Below are 18,192 nucleotides of genomic sequence, written 5' to 3'. Positions count from 1 at the left end.
CAATCTGTATTTTACTTCCTTTGAATGGTGAAAAAGTCTGTGTCATTTTATCTTTTAAAGCTGCTTCTTGCTGAATGCACATATGTCCATTAATGGTGACTTTGGATGGAATGGTATCTTGTAGAGGCCCGTCTCAAACAGTCCCCATTTAATGTGAGCTGTGACTCCCCAAGCCTGCCCCTCATTAGCAGCTGCTTCTTATTTCTTCCCATAGTTCAGACGTAAGATGAAGCTGAAAGAGCTTTTTATGAAGACTCTACTGAGGTGGCTGCCAAACGGAGCATCTAAGCCCGGTATGAAAGGAAAGGGAGCTTGGCAGGGGGACCAGAGAGGAAACATAGGTACTGCACTTCCTGGATTCCGAGAGGCATTTTTCCTTTTCCCACTTTAGTGTTTCTGAAATTGGAATGTGTCTTAAGTCCTTGTATGAATTTTGAGCAGTGTGTCTCCCCTCCTCTCCAAGCTGAAAAGTTGCTATTAAATCGATGGTACATTTTAAAAGTGAGGAAATGTGGTACTTTTGAATTTAAAAAAAGTTGCCTAAATATATGAAAGGCTGCGCTAACTTTTGAGAAAAATGCCGCAAGCCAGCTCAGAGGTGTGGGGTGGATAAGACAGTTCTTAACCCCAGGGAAGGACAGGGTGTCTGAGCCAGCAGGGGCCCTGCTGTCCTTGGCCAGGCAGAACCTGGCTGGCTCGGAATTGGTACCTTCTTTTGGCAATAACGCAGTCAGAGCATAAATACCTGGCGTATGTCCCAACCTATGCTACTGGTGCTGGTGGGGAAGGAGCTGCGGGATATCATTTCTCTTTCTCTGAGAATGGCTATTGTTCTTTGAGCTTCTTTATAGGCACACGATTAGGTTTGGGAGTAAAATCGGTTGTGAAAATATATAGTTATTTTCTTATGGTAAACCAAAGTACCAGTTATGAAATACTTAGTTCAGTAATCCAACAAGTACTGAGTAATTCTACGAGTCTGGCCCGTGGTGGTCACCCTATGTACAGTGTGTCAAGAGATCGTCTGAGCAACGGGTACGAGGCAGGTATCTTAATTCAGCCCCGTTTCCCAGACCCAGAGACTGAGGCTCAGAGAAGAATGATTCCACCCAATTCACACAGGTAGGAACCAACACAGTAGGCATAGGGACCCCGGTCTGTCCAGTCCAGAGCTTCTGCTCCTTGCTTTGCCCCATACAATTCAACATGCCCTCAACTTGCTTTCGCTTCCTCGAGGAGAAAATTGAGGGCCCCCACACCCATGACGTGGTGGCAGAGTCAGGAATAGAATTTGGGCCCCTGACTCCTAGCCCAAGGCTCTTTTTACTACTCGTGTCAAAGCTTTTGGGAGTACCAAAAGCCATCAGGAGGGTGGGGCAGGGGAAGGAAATCAAACAAGGCTTTCCCTAGGGATACCTTTTTTCTTTTTCATGCTTACTAGTGCCAACAAAGCTACAAACTCCACTCTGGGTCACCATGTCCCCTGAGGACAATTGAGGCAGATGGTTAGTTCACAGCAAGGTTTTGTCACTGTGATTTACCAAAAGCTAAAAGGCCAGCTCATACCAGGGATTATTTGATGGGTGCAGAGAAGAAGAGTCTCTTCTCTATGGAATCCTAGAGAAGGCACTTCTAGAGAACAAACTGTTCTCACCTGAGCTTCAGCAGAGACTTCTCCATGCCTAGATCCCTTTCATGATTAGGTGTAATTATTATTGTCCTTTGTCCTCACCCACAGCAGGGTGAGAGTAGGAACCGTTAGGATGGCGGAACAGTGAGGTCACCTGGATTAGCAGCTAGTGCACCCTCTACCCTTTGTTCTGATGATAATGGGATGAGACAATGGACTATTACTCTGAAGCTTCTGGGAGAGAATATACAGGACTCGGGCTGGTGTGTTCTGCACATTAGACGGCAATGCAGAGAGAAACCAGCTGTGACGCTTTCCTGTTCTTGGGCGGCTCTAGTAGCAGCTTATTTCTCACATCATCCTCTTCCAAAGGGGCCCCTTCACCCCTCTGCCTCGAAGTCCCCAAGCCCCCCACCTGGCTTACCTTGCAACAGTGTATAGAAGGCACCTGAAGCAGACAGGTTGGTGGTTATGGTGACATCATCCTTGCTGGAGGTCTCTACCTGGACATGCACTGAGCTGTCTGTGTCACTTCGGAAACTGCTCACCTGGCCAGTAGGGAAGGTCACATTTGTCAGGCGGCCAAAGCTGTCGTACCTGAAAACCAAGGGGTGGCTCTGAGTAACAGAAATAGAATGGTGCTATTGCTGGAACTTGGTATGTTCTACCCTGTGCCACAGTTGGGTATGTTCTGCTTTTCTTTCTGATGAGATACGTTGTCACTTCTCCTCCATCTCCTTGCACACGGTTTTTCAGGAAGTGACTCCACCTGCTGGTATCTGACTAGAGGTAAGGCAAATGACTTACCTCTCCGAGTCTTCCTTTGCTAATTCCATAAAGTGGGGATGACCCCTGCCCTGCCTACCTCTCAGGATTACTGTGGGGAACATGTAGGAGTGGCCTGTAGCTACAAACTAGTAGCCACCCATGCAGGGGTAAGATGATGGGGGCCATTGGAGACCGCTGACCCGGGGTCTCAGAGCTGGGGAACTCCCAGAGGTGAGGGGGCCAAACTTGATGCTTGAATACCCTCTCAAAACCTGACGACCCGTTATACAAGTTGTTCCTGAACAACACAAGAGATGGAGCTTCCTACAAAGCTATAGACCCTGGGGAAAGGGGGCTCTGAATCCAAACCAGGATCCTGCTGCCACATAAGGAGGCTAAACGGATGGGATCTTGCAACCCCTTCCCACCTCGATTTCACAGCCAGCACCAAGCAGTTACGCATCTGCAGTCGTCACAACTCACAGCTCTGCTCTGGTGTGGGCTTTCGGAAGCATGAAACTGAATCTTAATTCTCTTTTCCATTCCTGGGAATATAAAAGAAATGCCTGCCATTACTGGTACAGCGCTTCTCGTACCTTCTTTCACTTACTCCTTGCAACTTGTCTAAAAGGTATAAACGATCTCCTTTTTGGAGGAGGCTCAGAGAAGTGAAGTCACCTGCTCAAGGTCCCACAATTAGTGAGTGTGGTGGAGTCAAAATTCAAACCCAGATCTATCGGCTTCCAGGCTCCCACTTGTTTCCCTGCCCTCGCCCAGCGTTTCCGTGCCGTCCGTTTGCAAGCGTCCGCTGCGTGGGCTCTCTGCACGGCAGAGTGGTCAAGAGGTGGCAGGCAATAGGCTGTTAACACTTCAGTTATAATTTGTAATTGCGGGAGACTGGAGTATAAAAAGGTAGGTTTAATAGCCTTTTCGCCCTTGTGTGTGAATGGGAAAAGAGGTCTTCATCCAGATGTCAGTATTTCTGACTTCTGCTCATGCTCAAGCTGGCACACGGCTTCTGTTGTAGGTCTCCCCCATGGCCTCCGGGGCTCCCTACTGGACATTTCCCCCTGCTTTGCCCTTACTACAGCTGCTTCTGGGCCCCGAGGGATTTCGGGATGGTGAAGTGAAAGGCCCGAGTGTTTAGCGCTGTCCTGGCTCTTCCTGTGGTCCTTCAGCTGCGCCTGGCTTCCCGCTGGGACCCCTGGTGCTGTGGCTTCTACGGCTTCAGGTGAGACTTGGGAGGTGAGACCAGGCAGGCCTTGGCTGAGCAGTTTTCTGCCCAAGGTCAGATGTGGGTGCTGCAGGGATTCTGCCTTCTGCCAACTCTTTCTGTCCCTGTGCCTGGGACTGACCAAGGCACTCTTTACCCTGGCACAGTCGGCCACAGATGGAGTGCTGGTTAAAGGTCTTTTGAATGACTCACCCCAGTCCTTGACCGAAGACCAACTCTGGGATCAGTTGAATCTGTTGCTGAGGTCTGAGGAAGGGGGACGGAAGCCTTTCCAACATGGCAAGCAGCACAGGGATCTCTACCATATACCTTGGGCTTGGGCTTGGCGGGGCAAGGGTGTGGGCTGTATCAATCCTTCTGACTCTCCTACAGGCACCTTAGGGGCTTTGGAAACCTGCTTCTTGTCATGATTTCTCATTTCTTCCTTAGCACTGAGTCAGATTCTTGTAAGAAATCATCAGTCTGGCATCAGGGAGGGTGACGATGTGGCTTAAAACCTGGACCGGAGGGTCACAGGTGCAGGGTGCCCCTCAGAGCTGGGTGAGGAAGTGATTCTGTGAGACTGCTGCTAGGAAGGAGGGTGAGTCTTAGGATAAAGATCTGGAAGGTTTGTCCTAAAGCCTCTCTGTTCTGGAGATGCTCTCAGAGCTCTACTTCCTTTAACTCTAGGGGAGATGGTATTCTTTTCAACTCCTTATGGCGGCTGGAAATTTGAATAGGAAGGGATTTCACAAAAATGTTTAGAGTGGTTATCTCTGGGAGGTAGAATTACAGGTGATATTTTATATTCCCAAGATTTTAAAATAATGAACATGAATTATTTTCATAATCAGAAAAGTGACCACCCAAATAATGCCACATACAGAGAGCTCATGAACAAGGCCATCTTGGGGAAGTGGCCCTTCTAAATTACTGGCATTTATGGAGTGCCTGGGTGGCTCAGTTGGTTAAATGTCCAACTCTTGATTTCGGCTCAGGTCATGATCTCAGGGACGTGAGATGGAGCCCCGCATCAGGCTCTGTGCCAGGTGTAGAGTCTGCTTAAGATTCTCTCTCTCCCCTCTCTCCCTCTCCCTCTTCTTCCCCCTTGGCTCACATGTGCTCGCTCTCTCTCTCTCCCAAAGAAAAAAAATAAATTATTGGCATTTATGGAAGAGTCTCACTTATAGGACATCTGCCAATATCAATCTCCAGGCCTTTTCAGTAAATATTACTAGGGTACCCCAAATTTCTGAGCCCCAAATCAAGACCCCCAGACTGGCTCTGCTCTGGTCATCTTAGCTACATCTGTGGTCTGTGAGTAGGCTGAGTCCTGTCAGATCCCGAGCCATCTTAATGAGTGAATGAAAATGGAAGATCCATTTCAGTTCAACAGTTTCACGGGATGGGTATATGTTGTTCTAGTCTGGCTCTCTGAACACTTGTTATCCACATACATACTCTTTACTGAGACCACTTACTTAGACTATGTAATTTCCTGATCTAACCAGATACAAAAGATTTTATTATGCCATGCGAGATACTTAAAAAGGAGTTTTAGAGTCTTACTGATAAGAATTGATAAGGAGATCCCAGATTAGAGGGCAGATGTCACTTCAATCCTACTTTACTATGGCCTCACTCAAATGCCACCTCGTAAAGCCTTCCCTGGTCTCTCTCTTGTCCCTTCTCCCAGTGATACTCTGGTGCAGCTGCCTCACAGAATGGGTCCCCTGCGTTGTAACAGCTCATGTACAAGCTGTCGCCTGCTTCGGCCTGGGCGTGCTTGAGTCAGGACAGGACTGTGGAGTCAGGCAGGCTGGGAATCTGGAATCTACCACCTGCCAGCAACGGGACCCTGGAGGACTGGCTCTCGGTTCATCTCTTCTTCCCCAGCCCTGGGACTGGCAGGGAGAAGACGGGCAGGGAATGCTATTTGAACAAATAAAGGAATGCATGATTGGCTATGCGAGGCCCCTCTGCTGCTCTGTTGGGAAGGGGAGACCGTGATTCATTCAAACACTATCTCCTGCAGGACTTGACAGAGGCTTGACACACAGTAGGTACATGATATTTATCTGCTGAATGCGCAAATACAGAAACAACTGCTTTCACTAAATGATCCTTCACCAATCTCCGTAGGCATCTCCCCAGAGCTTTGGTCTCCAAGACAGAAAGAGCCTTTGCATACAGGCAGACAATTGTAATTATTATTGAAGGTGGCCTGCAATACATAATTAAATTGAGCTTGAAGAAGATACAATGAAAAGCCTCATGCCTTCAAGATCTGGTTTTCATTTTATACGAGATGGCCGAAAAACAGTAATTTCCACTCCTCACATTTTCCACTAGAGGGACTGAACGTCTTAATTAAATGAACATCAAATAGAACAGCCAATTTATAGAATTTTCTTGTCTCTTATTCATTCATTTCAGTGCCTTCTAGAGCTTGGGAAACGCCACCGGATCTCTCTGCAGCCTGATCCACACCTGTGATTACTCCATTGGAACACTGCTGCTTCTTCCTCTGCGGGGAGGAACTGGGGCTGCCCAGCCAGTGGGCCCTGGACACCTGTGCCCCCTGCCTCTTCTGTGGAGTCCTTTCTCTTCCTGCTGAGAGAAAGATGCCTGGTGCCCCCCAGTGAGGTGGGACAGTTCGCAGCACTCTCTGGATTCCAGGTAGCAGCCTCAAGCCCTGGCCCCCTGATCCGGTGCCTTCCGGACAATGGCTTACTTGTGTCTGTTTTGGCTTCACTTGAAGTACTGGCAAATTTCTTTCTTTCTAACCAAGAGGAAGGAACATGTTGACATGGCAAAGTCTTCAGAGCCAGACGTTCTGGGCTTTGACTACAGGCTCTACCCTTGCCAACACAGCAACCCTAGGAGGATGGGTACTCAGTTCTGCTTTCCCACGACCACCAACCCCATCACATCACAAATGATATGATTTTAGGCAGGTCATATACCATCACCTCTGGGAGCCTCTGTTTTCTTCTCTATAAAATGAAGATTGTGACACCTATCTTAGATACTGTGAAGTTCAAACAAGGTAACCTATTTAAAGTGAAATGCAATTTTTTTTTTTAACCAGGGCCTGCAGGACCCCATGAGACTGCCTTCCCTAGAATGTCAACTCCCTGATAGAAGGGCCTTTGGTCACTGGTGTATCCCAGAACTTAGAAGAGTGCCTGGCATATAGTAGATGCTCAGTAATGTGAATGAATGTTGGCCGAAGGACCTGCTCCTTCCTGCCTCTCTTTCCGATTTCACTTTGAACCCAACCCCTCTATCCTTCCTGTGTTCCACTACATCTGCTTCTGTTCTCCAAAGCTCAAGCCAGGCTCAGGGTGCTCACACTTAACTGTTCTTTTTGCTGAGAATGCTCTTCCCTCCAATCCTGGTGTGGCTAGCTCCTTTCATTACTCATATTTCAGCTCAAATGTTATCACTTCGGTGAGGCCTTCCCTGAAATAGATAGGTCCTCCCATCTTGGTCACATTATCTTTTTGTCTTCATTATACGTATTATCTTATTTACATGTTTATTGGTCTGTTATCTGTCTCTTCCTACTATAATATAAGCTCCATGAGAATAGAGACCTTGTCTGTGTTCTCATGCCTAGAAGAGTACCCAGAATATAAAAGATACATCTCAATACATATTTCTTAGATGAATGAATAAGTAAATAAACAGTAGATTTTATTACTGTTTTTTCATGTACAAGCTGTCGCCTTGTACATGGATTGAGAAAAACTAAGAATTTCACCCCTTTCACCTCCCCCCTTCTGTGTGGGGAAGGGAAAGCTCATGAATATTCATATCCTTTTAGGTACCAAGCACCATGCTCATCACTGTCTTTTGAGGTGGGCATTATTACTGTCATTTCACAATTGGTGAAGCTGAGGCTCAGAAAGGATACATAACTTGCCAAAGATCACATGGCTCATTGAGGAATATAGATTCAAAGTCTGTCTGACCTTAAAAGTCTGTGTGCTTTCATCAAGCTTCCCCTAAGAGTGATGGAGTTTCAGGGAAAAACCTTTGTGTTCATCACTATGTTAAAGAAAAAAATTGTCTGGAATCCTCAAATGGGTTTTCTCTTCGAGGTGCTTTGCTTTGATACCATGGCAACTGACTTTGTAGTGATGCCAACCCTCCATCTGGGGGGCATGATCAAGATGGCCAGATGATTGGCTTTTCATTATTTCTTTCCATGGATTTTTCTTCACTCCATTTTCCTGGAGCATCTTTGGAGAATGGGGAAAGAAAACACATAAAACATTCATATAGTTGCTGTGAACTTGGCTCTCAGAAGAGGATCACTAAAAGGTATCTTCACACACATTGCAAGGCTTTCTTCTTCACACTCAATATTTCACATCTCAAGCCACTTACTATGTTGCAGCTGGTGAGGAAAATGTCAAATTGCCTCTCCGCTACTAACTTTTGCTGATTGGGATTTTTTTAGTTGGAAAATAAAGAAGTGACTTTTGTGTTTCATCTATGACTGTTTCAAATGCCACCATTGTCAACGAGAGGAATTGGATATCATACCCTCGTGAATAAATAGGGTTGGTTCACAGCCCATGCACACGAAAGTTCCCTTGGCCTCAGGTCCCTAAAACAGATGGCATTACTACACTGTCATCTCCAAAACTGTACCAGAGCCGGGTATGTTTTGGATTCTGCAACGGACACTTATACCTGCTGCCTATTTCCTACAGAATTATGTCCTGCCAATGAATTCTAGCCTTTGGGATTTCTAAGATCTGGCCCACCCTACCACTGTAGGTCTTATCTCTTGCTGATGTTGTACTTGAAGTAGGGCATCTGGCGGAAAGGATTCAGGGAGGTCGGCGATTCAATCTGGTCTCTGCCACTCATGTGTACAACATCACAGAGCTAGACAGTGTGCTGGTTATTCTTTCTCCCCTCAGGTCCATTCTCTGCTTTTCTCTGGGCCCACAGGAGCTGACCCCCACAGACCACAGCACTGGGGCCCCCCTTCTGGCTTGCTTTTGGTTGGATTCAGTCAATGGTAGGCACTGGCAAGAGACTGGAGGTCAGGAGAAGTTTTCCTTATTCCCTATCTCCTTCGGTGCCATATTTCTAATAGTGGCTGCATGTGTCCAAGATTATAGTTTCTATGAGATAGCTTCTTCTTTCTGGTTATGGCTCCCACCGGGCGCTTCAGTAACAATATCTATTCCTGCCCCACCTTGCCCTTAAGCCTCAGGGATGGTCATGGTTGTTCACTGTTTTTAGTGCCTGGGTGCCTCACCATTCTTTATTGGTTCCCTTATCCCTGCCTCTACCTCTAAAACATTTCTTTATGGGAAAGGTATTATTCCTGGGTATAGAATTCTGGGTTGACAGGGTTTTTTTGTTTTTTGTGTTTTGTTTTTCCGTTTTTTCCCTTTCAAAATTTCTGTCTTCCAGCTTGCATGGTTTCTGATGAGAAGTCTACTGTAATTCTTACCTTTGTTCCTCTAAAATGCCCCCCCTTCATCTGCTTTCAAGATTTTCTCTTTTTCTTTTGTATTTTGAATATATGCATAAGATATATGTGTGTGCGTGTGTGTGTGCATGCGTGCATGTGTGTACTCCTTGGTGTTTTCTGAAATTGGGTCTGTGATTTGTTGTCCATCATTACTTATGGATAATTCTTGACCATTGTTTCTCCAAATATTTCTTCTGCCATGTTCTTTTTCTCTTCTCTTAGAATTTGAATTATAGGTGGTGCCTGACTTACGATGGTTTGAGTTATGATTTTTTGACTTTATGATGCTGCAAAAGTGATATGAACTCAGGAGAAACCATACTTCGAACTTTTTTTTTTAAAGAGTAAACTATTTTGGCCTTTTATTTTATTTTTATTTTTTCATACTTTGAATTTTGATCTTCTCCCAGGCTAGCGATATGTGGTAAGACTCTCATGATGCTGGGCAGTAGCAGCGAGCTGTAGCTCCCAGTCAGCCACCTGAATCTTGAGGGTAAACAACCAATACATTGACAAGCATTCTGTACCCATATGCCCATTCTCTTTTTCACTTTCAGTACAGTATTTGATAAATTACATGAGATATTCAACACTTTATTATAAAATAGGCTTTGTATTAGATACTTTTGTCCAACTGTAGGCTAATGTAAGTGTTCTAAGCACATTTAAGGTAGGCTGGGCCAAGGATGTTTGGTAGGTTAGGTGTATAAAATGCATTTTTGACTTGGAATGTTTTCAACTCACAATAGGTTTGTCAGGATGTAATCCCATTTTAAATCAAGGAAGATCTGTGCATTCACATTAGACCAGATGATATTGCCTCCTAACTCTGGGATGCCCAAGTTTTGTATTTTTTTTCACTACTTTTTTCTCTTTGTATTTCAGTTTGGGTAGTTTGTATTGACCCATCTTCTTTCTTCAGCTGTGTCAGTCTACTGATAAGCCCATCAAAGGCATTCTTCATTTCTGTAACTGGTTTTCGTTTCTTTCTTTTTTTTTTTTTTAAGATTTTATTTCTTTATTTGACAGAGAGAGAGATAGCGAGAGCAGGGACACAAGCAGGGGGAGTGGGAGAGGGAGAGGGAGAAGCAGGCTTCTCGTGGAACAGGGAGCCCAATGTGGGGCTTGATCCCAGGACGCTGGGATCATGACCTGAGCTGAAGGCAGACACTTAATGACTGAGCCACCCAGGCGCCCCTGGTTTTCTTTTCTTTAAAAAAAAAATTTTTTTTTAAAATATTTTATTTATTTGACAGAGAGATACAGTGAGAGAGGAAACACAAGCAGGGGAATGGGAGAGGGAGAAGCAGGCTTCCTGCAGAGCAGGGAGCCCAATGCGGGGCTCGATCCCAGGATCCTGGGATCATGACCTGAGCTGAAGGCAGATGCTTAATGACTGAGCCAACCCAGGCGCCCCCCCCCCAATTTTTTTTATTAACATGTAATGTATTATTTGTTTCAGGGATACAGGGTTTTCATTCCTAGATTTCCATTTGATTTTTTCTTTTTTCTTTTTTTTTTTTAAAGATTTTATTTATTTATCTGAGAGAGAGAATGGGAGACAGAGAGCATGAGAGGGGGAGGATCAGAGGGAGAAGCAGACTCTCCGCCGAGCAGGGAGCCTGATGTGGAACTTGATCCCGGGACTCCAGGATCATGACCTGAGCCGAAGGCAGTTGCTTAACCAACTGAGCCACCCAGGCGCCCTGATTTTTTCTTATAGTTTCCATTTCTCTACTGAAATTATCCATCTGATCTTTCATATTGTTCACCTTTTCCATTAGAGCTTTTAGCATTACAGTTATTTTAAGTCCCCTGAAAGATAGTTTCAATATCTGTGTCATATCTAAGTATGGTTCTGATGATTCCTTTGTCTCTTGGGAGTGTGTTGCTTTTTTAAGCCTTTTTGTATGTTCAGTTGACTATCTTGTGTAGCACACCAGAGAATGAAGTAACAGGTTTTATGTGTGGAAATGGGTATGAGTTTCCTTCTGCTAGGACTTTAGTGAAGGGGTATGAGTTAATTTAGGATCTGGGCTAGCCTTGAAGTTTGATGTTTCTTTGGCTAACATTACTGCATTATAGGCTTTAAGTTCCTCCAGCAAACCTTGTGTTTAGGGAAATCAACTGGTTTGTCAGAGGAGTTTTTTTTTCTCAGTGTCGACTCCATCCTAAGCTTTAGGTCCCCTGTTTGTACTGTGCCTCAGGGTGGGTCCCTTTCCAGGCTGTTGTCCCTCTTTTATCTCTTTCACAGTAGTATTCTGCTTTCCCTTATTGTGTTTGGCTCTTTAGCTAACTGATGGCAGCGGGTGGTGAGCTAGAGAGTTCGTGGTTCCGAGTAAGCTGCAGTCTTATGTATCCGTGTGTCCCTGAGTCTCATGAGTGCGGCCTTGGGGCGCCTGGGTGGCTCAGTCGTTAAGCGCCTGCCTTCGGTTCAGGTCATGATCCCAGGGTGCTGGGATCGAGCGCCGCATCCGGCTCCCTGCTTGGTGGGAAGCCTGCTTCTCCCACTCCCCCTCCCCCTACTTGTGTTCCCTCTCTCTGACAAATAAATGAATAAAATCTAAAAAAACCCCCAAACAAACAGAGTGTGGCCTCTTCAGTCCTCCTGCCCCTCTTCCTGCTGTAATTCTGGGCCCATTACATATCCCTCTCCCTTCCTAACAGAGGCTAGAATTTTTTTCTCTTCCCTCATTCAGTGGCAGTGGGTCTCCACCAGTACCTGAGGAGGGCAGCGTTAGTTGCCCTACTCTCCACAGATTAAGGCTTTTGTTCCATATGGGAAATAAGGTGAGTCGGGTCTGGGTCCAGCAGGCAGATATTTGTGCCCCTCCCCCAAGTCTACCACAGTAGTCGCTTTCTTACATCTTTCCCTATTCTTTTCTGAGAGTCCCCGGTCGGGCTGTGGAGAGAAGTTACGAAGAGGATGTGGGCTCTCCCACTCAGTTTCTGCAGCGTCTAATGGCTTCATACTCTCTCGCCAGTACACACTTGGCCTTCATAAATTTGCCAGCCACCCTAGCCGAACCCTTCCGACCAGATGCGTTGACCCCCAGGAAGCTAATGCTCACATCTTGTCTTTCTCTTCAGGAGTTTCTCCCCTTGGATTTGGTTAGGTGGCTGCCCTGTGACCTTAGAGAAGGAGTTTAAGGAAAACTCAAGAATCTGCCATTTGTCTAGCTTATTCCTACTGTAAGTTTGAGAATGATGCACTTTCTAGCTCTTACATCCTCCAGCAAAACCCCAAAGCCAAATGTCTTTATTTGAACCATCTGAGTTGAATTCTGTGTCCTGCTGGGTGCACTGATAAAGCTGGAGCTGGGATTTGATACTCTTCTCACTACAGCGTGTTTTTCCTCCCTTCTTTATTTCCCTTCCCTGTATTTACATTTCACTCATAAGATATTTACTAAGCACCTATGAGGTGGCAAGCCCTGAGCTTGAGACAGAGGTCAGTTAGTTAGGGTCTCACAGTATTTAGTGTGAGCAGAACTATGATAGAACCCACAGGGCACCATGGGATGCCAGAGCCACTTACCCCTATGAAACTCAGGGAAGCTGGCTGCTGCCCACCCAGCAAGCGAATTTTGGAACCTGCGTCATGCTCACCAGGCCATTTTCTTAGCCACTGAATGCCATCTGGCCAGGAGCCCACATCTGAAATTAATGATGCCACACACTGGAAATGAGGATTGCATTACAGAGTCCTTTGAGGTTTTCTGCCAGCAGACCTGTGGGCTGAGGGGAGGAAGGTAAGCTTCATTCCCCAGAACTGTGAACTCTCTAAGTCAAGTTGCTCTGCAGTGTGTGATGTTTATGTTAGATGAATTATTTAATCTGTTGAAAGGATCAATAAAGCCAACTTAAAACTTGTTTCGGTAACAGCCCATGTTACCCACAAGCCTGGGCTGATTTTTTTTTTTTTTTTTAATATTAGAGCATTTGGATTGGAATCCACTAAACTGCCTCATGGAGCTAACAGTAGAAAATTCACTAAAGCAATGGCGCTTTGGCAGAATCTGTCAAAATCTATGCTAAGAAACACCACAGTAATGGGGCGCCTGGGTGGCTCAGTCAGTTAAGCGTCCAACTCTGGATCTCAGCTCAGGTCTTGATCTCAGGGTAATGAGTTCAGGCCCTGTGTTGGGCTCTGTGCTGGGTGTGGAACCTACTTAAAAAAAAAGAAAAAGAAAAAAGAAACACCACAATAATGATAATACTGCATCCTTACTTCCGGGGAACTTCACAGTTTGCAAGTTTTTTTACCTTGTGTATTTATTTAGTTTGTTGATCCTCATAATGGCCATGAAATAGAGTAGGGGAAGTTTGATTTCTGTCTGGTTGAAACCTAGGTCTGGAAACCAGGCAGCCAGCCCGAGTCACATGGCTAACATTCAGTGAAAATAGCTATCTTGTACCCTGGCTTTGTTCACAGTCTGAGCTGAACCATTTTTCCTTGACCCACTCTGCATGCCTTTTGCCAGCCCAGTCTGGATATTCTCAGGGACCTGACCCCTTTCCTAGTTCTTACCTTGATCCCTCAGACTTGACATTTGATTCCGCTCCTCTGGCATGAGTTCTAATTCCTACCTACTTTAATTATAACTCTTGTTTTCTCCTTTGACTAGTTTACTTGCTGTTGCTCCTGGGTACTACCTCTCATGCCCAAACAATATTCTGCAATTACTGGTACATCCACTCATATTGCTTGCAGTGACGAGGAGGAGGAGGAGGAGGATGATGACGGCAGCAGTTACCACTTTCAAACTGTTGATGAGTAAGACATTGCGTTTTCCACATTGACATTGGTTTAGCTCATTGACATTTTTAACCTCAGACTATCCCTATGAAATAGATACTATTTTTCTCCCTACCATACAGAGAAGTCACAGAGAACTTAGGAGAACATCCTCAGTGTCCGTGAAAGAACACGGATTTGTGTTCTGGCCCTGCGATGTATCACTGTGTAATTTTAGACTGGTTCCTAATCTCTCTGTGCCTCAGTTTGTTCATCTGTAAAAACTGTGGATGGTAATTTCTCTGGTCTGAGGTTACCGTGAAGATGAAATTGGAAAGATCTTGGCACACAGTAGGATGTCAAGATAAATAAGTTTCTCTTTAGGGCTTTTATCTTCCATTCTCAGGGCATTCTTTGGAATTCCAAATGCCATTTTCTAAAAAGTGATTATACACTACCATTCTCTTCTTCATAAAACTACTATGACTATATATTTCATTGAGGAAGACAGGGAGCAGGGAATGGGATCCTTTCTGGTGTAGGTATAGGAAATGGTTTTAGATTTCAGGGTTGGTTGGGAACAACGGTTGCAGTGATATGTAAGCATTCAGTTTGGGATTTGAAGGAGTGACCTTGGGAACTAACTGAGTGTACGGACTTGCTCTGACAAAGAAACCCCTGTATTGCCTAAGTAACGTATAAGAGATTTCCATTGGGCAACGGAGGAAAATTGAATTACTGAGTGTATTTCCATTTCAATAAGTTAATCAAGATAATTGCTGTTTTCCTGGATCTTTGTCTTTCTTTGTAATTAACAAGGCCCTTGTTTGGTGACAGGAATTTAGCCAGTGAACTTTGTATAAATTGCTGTGACTTTTTTTTTTTTTTTTTGGTGCAAATTGTATTTAAAAATCTATTACAGATCTTTTGCCTTTGGATTCTAGGACTATGAGAAACTGAAGCTTGATCAAGTTTGAGAAAAATTTACAGTTCAAGGATTTAAGTTCATTTGGGATTAACAAACTCAGCAGGAGGCAGCAGGGTGGAGCTGACAGAGTGGGAGCTCTGGCATCAGACAGACTTAGGTTGTGATCCCGGTTCTGCTGCATTCTCACTATGTAACAGAGAGCATCTCTGAGCCTCAGTTTCTATTTCTGTAGAATGGATACTATCACTCGTCTTCCAGAGCTCTTATGAGGATTAAAGGCAATAATGTGATTCCTAGCCCATCTCTGGTGCTCAAAAGGCTACTTCCTTCCCCACCTCCTGCATACCTACCTACTGGTCACATATTCAGTAGTCTCAGTTGTTTGGAACATGGCTAAGACCTTGAAAAAACATCTTAAAAAATGCAAAAAGAGAAGGTACAAAGTCCATTCATTACAATAGCTCCTAGATAAAGAGCTCAGATACACATGCCTTTGATTCTGGCTAGGACTGGAATGAGCCAAACTTCTGCTTTTCTGATCACACCCCTCAAGAAGCCCTACCTTGGATGAGGGGAAGGGAAGTGAGCTCCTCGTGGTGGGTGCCACGACTGAAACACATAGCGCCACGCGGAGGGAGGAAGCAGTAAAATGATACCCTGCCACGCTGGAGCTGATCAAAGGACAGTTTACAACCCTTTCTGGGCAGGTTCTGTAGTCCCATGTCCTCCCTTCTGGGGTAATATGCAATTGCGGTTGTTCCTTATTAATGATCTTGACTCATAAAGAGAAAGGTTTCATTATGTCTCTATAAGGGGTTTGAGAAGGGAGGCACGGAAAGCATTTAAGTTCCACCCAAAATGGTTAAAATGAAAAAAAATAAAAGTTTTGAAACTTGAAGATGTAAGCTTCGATTAGGTGGGCAATTCATCTACATGGAACATGCCATTGTTTCTGGAAGTGGTCATCCGAAGATGCTAGCACTCTGTCAAGTACGTTTCATCTCCATTCCCTCCCTGTGGGATGTTGGGGAGGTATTTCCATTGTACAGATGAGGCAATGGAGGCCTAGAAACATGCAAGCCCAAGGCTCCTAATGCCAAGCTCATGCCCTTTCCACTACATCATATTCCTTCCTAGGAGCAATTGCTGTGATATGAACATGCAGAACACATTGTGGGTTATGGTGCATCCCAAATTCTGAGCCAAAATGAAATCTATCCAAAAATTAACACTCCACCAACTCACCTCTAATCGTACATCTCATGAAACAAAACTGTCAGATGCCCTTGTGGTGATACTTACTCATAAAATGTTGTCCATCCATTTTCATTGCTTTTGGTTGCCAGAAGGCCAGAGTTGCCATGGTATGTCATCATGGCCAACTCATGTCCTTGTGTGGTCACGCTCTTGAGTGCGCTGTTGGTGCCCATGGTCACCCAGTACACTTGGCCATCTGGGACCACCAGCCAGAGGGGCATCCCGGTAGAGTCCCGGCGGACGTTCACCATGTTGCCATTGTTGTCAGTGATGAGTGTGACATCGCCATCCCCCGTGTAGGTGAAGTTGTACAGGTAATCACCTGTGGGCAGACTTTGGGTGTACAGATGCTTTCCACTGGTATCAAACAGGTAGAGCTCCTGGTCAATGGGCGAGGACAGCTCATACATGTTCTGGGTGTTGAGGAAGGGCTTGTTCTTCCTGATAAACCGAACTCGGATATTCCCCAGGTCAGCCACGTAGAGCTCCCCGTTGGCACACACAGCCAAGGAAGATGGCGTATTCAGCTTTGCGTCCTTGGCATAGCCGGCGTCTCCCGAGAAACAGTCACAGTTGGCATCGTTTTTACAGTCACAGCCACTGGGGGCCCCTGCAACCAGGGAGATCTCTCCGCTGGTGGTGACCTGCCTGATGCGGTTGGTCTTCTTCTCGTCGGTCTCAGCAATGTACAGGACCCCATTGTGTGAGACAGCCAAGGCAGCAGCTGACTCCAGGGTTGCGTGGATGGCCACCTTGCTCAGTAGGAAGTGGTCGATGCCGGGGACCTGGCAATGCATGGGTCTCCCAGCGACGATGCGCACCTGGTGGTTTTCAGAGATCTGCAGGACCACATTGTTGTCAAGGACGTAGAGGGAGTTGTCCATTGGGTTGATGGCTAAGTCTGTGGGCCACTCCAGGCGAACCTGCCAATGGAGACAACCGATAACTCAGATGCCTGGCAGGGTGCCCACCACGAATCCTCCCCCAGCCTGTATAGCTTGTAAGAATGTCTCGAGTGCCTTCACACGCTGTCTTGCCTGATCTCACGGCGGCCTGTCATCGGCAATGGGTGTCAGCCCCCTGATCAGAGTGAAACATGCAATAGCTGTCACTGAGACACCTCATGATCTCCATTAGACTCACAAAACATGAAGAAGGGAATAAAAAGGAAAAAAAAAATAGTCAAAGAAACAAAAAAAGTAAAGAGGAGATAGATTGGGTGCCAGATGGGCCCAGGTTCAGATCCTAGCCCCACCATTATGACCTTTGGCAAGTTACTTTGCCTCTCTGAGCCTCGGTATTCACTTCTGTACAACAGGACTGACAATAGTGCAAAGTGCCTGACCCACAATGAGCGCTCAACTAATGACAGCTAGTGTGTTGGAGGTGGGAGGGGAGGCAGGGGGAGTCTGGAGGCTGAGGCAGGAATTGTTCAGATGTCTACATGAGCTGATGATATGATACCTGCATGAAAGACGGCATCTCAGCCCACTGGGTTCATGGATGAACACATGCCTAGCGGCTGGGGATGTAAAGACAAAATAGCCATGGTCCCTGACGGTTCCAGACCAGTGGTTCTCAAACCTGGCCACACATTCCAATTACCTGTGGTGGTTTTAGAAAGCTTGGTGCACAAATCCCACCTCTGGTCAATGAAATCAGACCCCTGAGTGTGGGGCTTAGGCAGTGGCATGATTTTGAAAGCTTTCTGGGTGATTCTAACGTGGGAACTGGGAATCACAATGGAATCCTTCCTCTGTCAGGTGTGATTGTTGGACCAGCGGCACTGACATCGCATAGGAGCTGGTCAGAAATGCAGGACGGCAGGTCTCACCGAACCCACTGAATCTGAATCTGAATTTAAACCAAACCCCTGGATGGCTCCTGTGCACACGGAGGTTTGTGAATCCCTGCTCTAGATAATGGCTCCTAGCACCTCAGAAAACATGTCCTCCTGGAAGAGATTAAAGAAGGTGGCTCCGGGAAGGAGGGGTTCTGAGGTCCTGGGGCCCATGCCTGAGTCTCCTCTGTGCCAGGCTGGGAAGCTGGCAGGGACGATGGTGAGCTTTCAGGTAGGCACACGGAGAGGGGGTGGTGGGGGAGGAAGCTGGCGGGGTCTGAGGTGAGGAATGCTTTGTTGGTGGACACTGGGAGGTAC

General features: G+C 46.0%; 1 protein-coding gene across 12 annotated transcripts in view; it reads right to left on the bottom strand.

Moving 5' to 3' along the window:
- TENM4 (teneurin transmembrane protein 4) overlaps positions 1–18,192 on the bottom strand; it is a 719,612-nt gene that overhangs the window by 21,204 nt on the left and 680,216 nt on the right. For all 12 annotated transcript variants that reach the window (XM_064576841.1, XM_064576836.1, XM_064576846.1 and 9 more), the window contains 2 exons: positions 16,080–16,957; positions 2,055–2,227 (listed from right to left, as the gene is read on the bottom strand). In XM_064576841.1, the coding sequence (XP_064432911.1) occupies positions 2,055–2,227; positions 16,080–16,957 (1,051 nt within the window). The remainder of the gene's footprint in view (positions 1–2,054; positions 2,228–16,079; positions 16,958–18,192) is intronic.

This window comes from Mirounga angustirostris, unplaced genomic scaffold (assembly GCF_029215605.1).
Source record: "Mirounga angustirostris isolate CCGP_5_RB_7025 unplaced genomic scaffold, mMirAng1.0.hap1 SCAF_13, whole genome shotgun sequence".
Classification (NCBI taxonomy): domain Eukaryota; kingdom Metazoa; phylum Chordata; class Mammalia; order Carnivora; family Phocidae; genus Mirounga; species Mirounga angustirostris.
The sequence above is the reverse complement of the archived record's forward strand: the minus strand, read 5'-3'. Positions and strand labels throughout refer to the sequence as shown.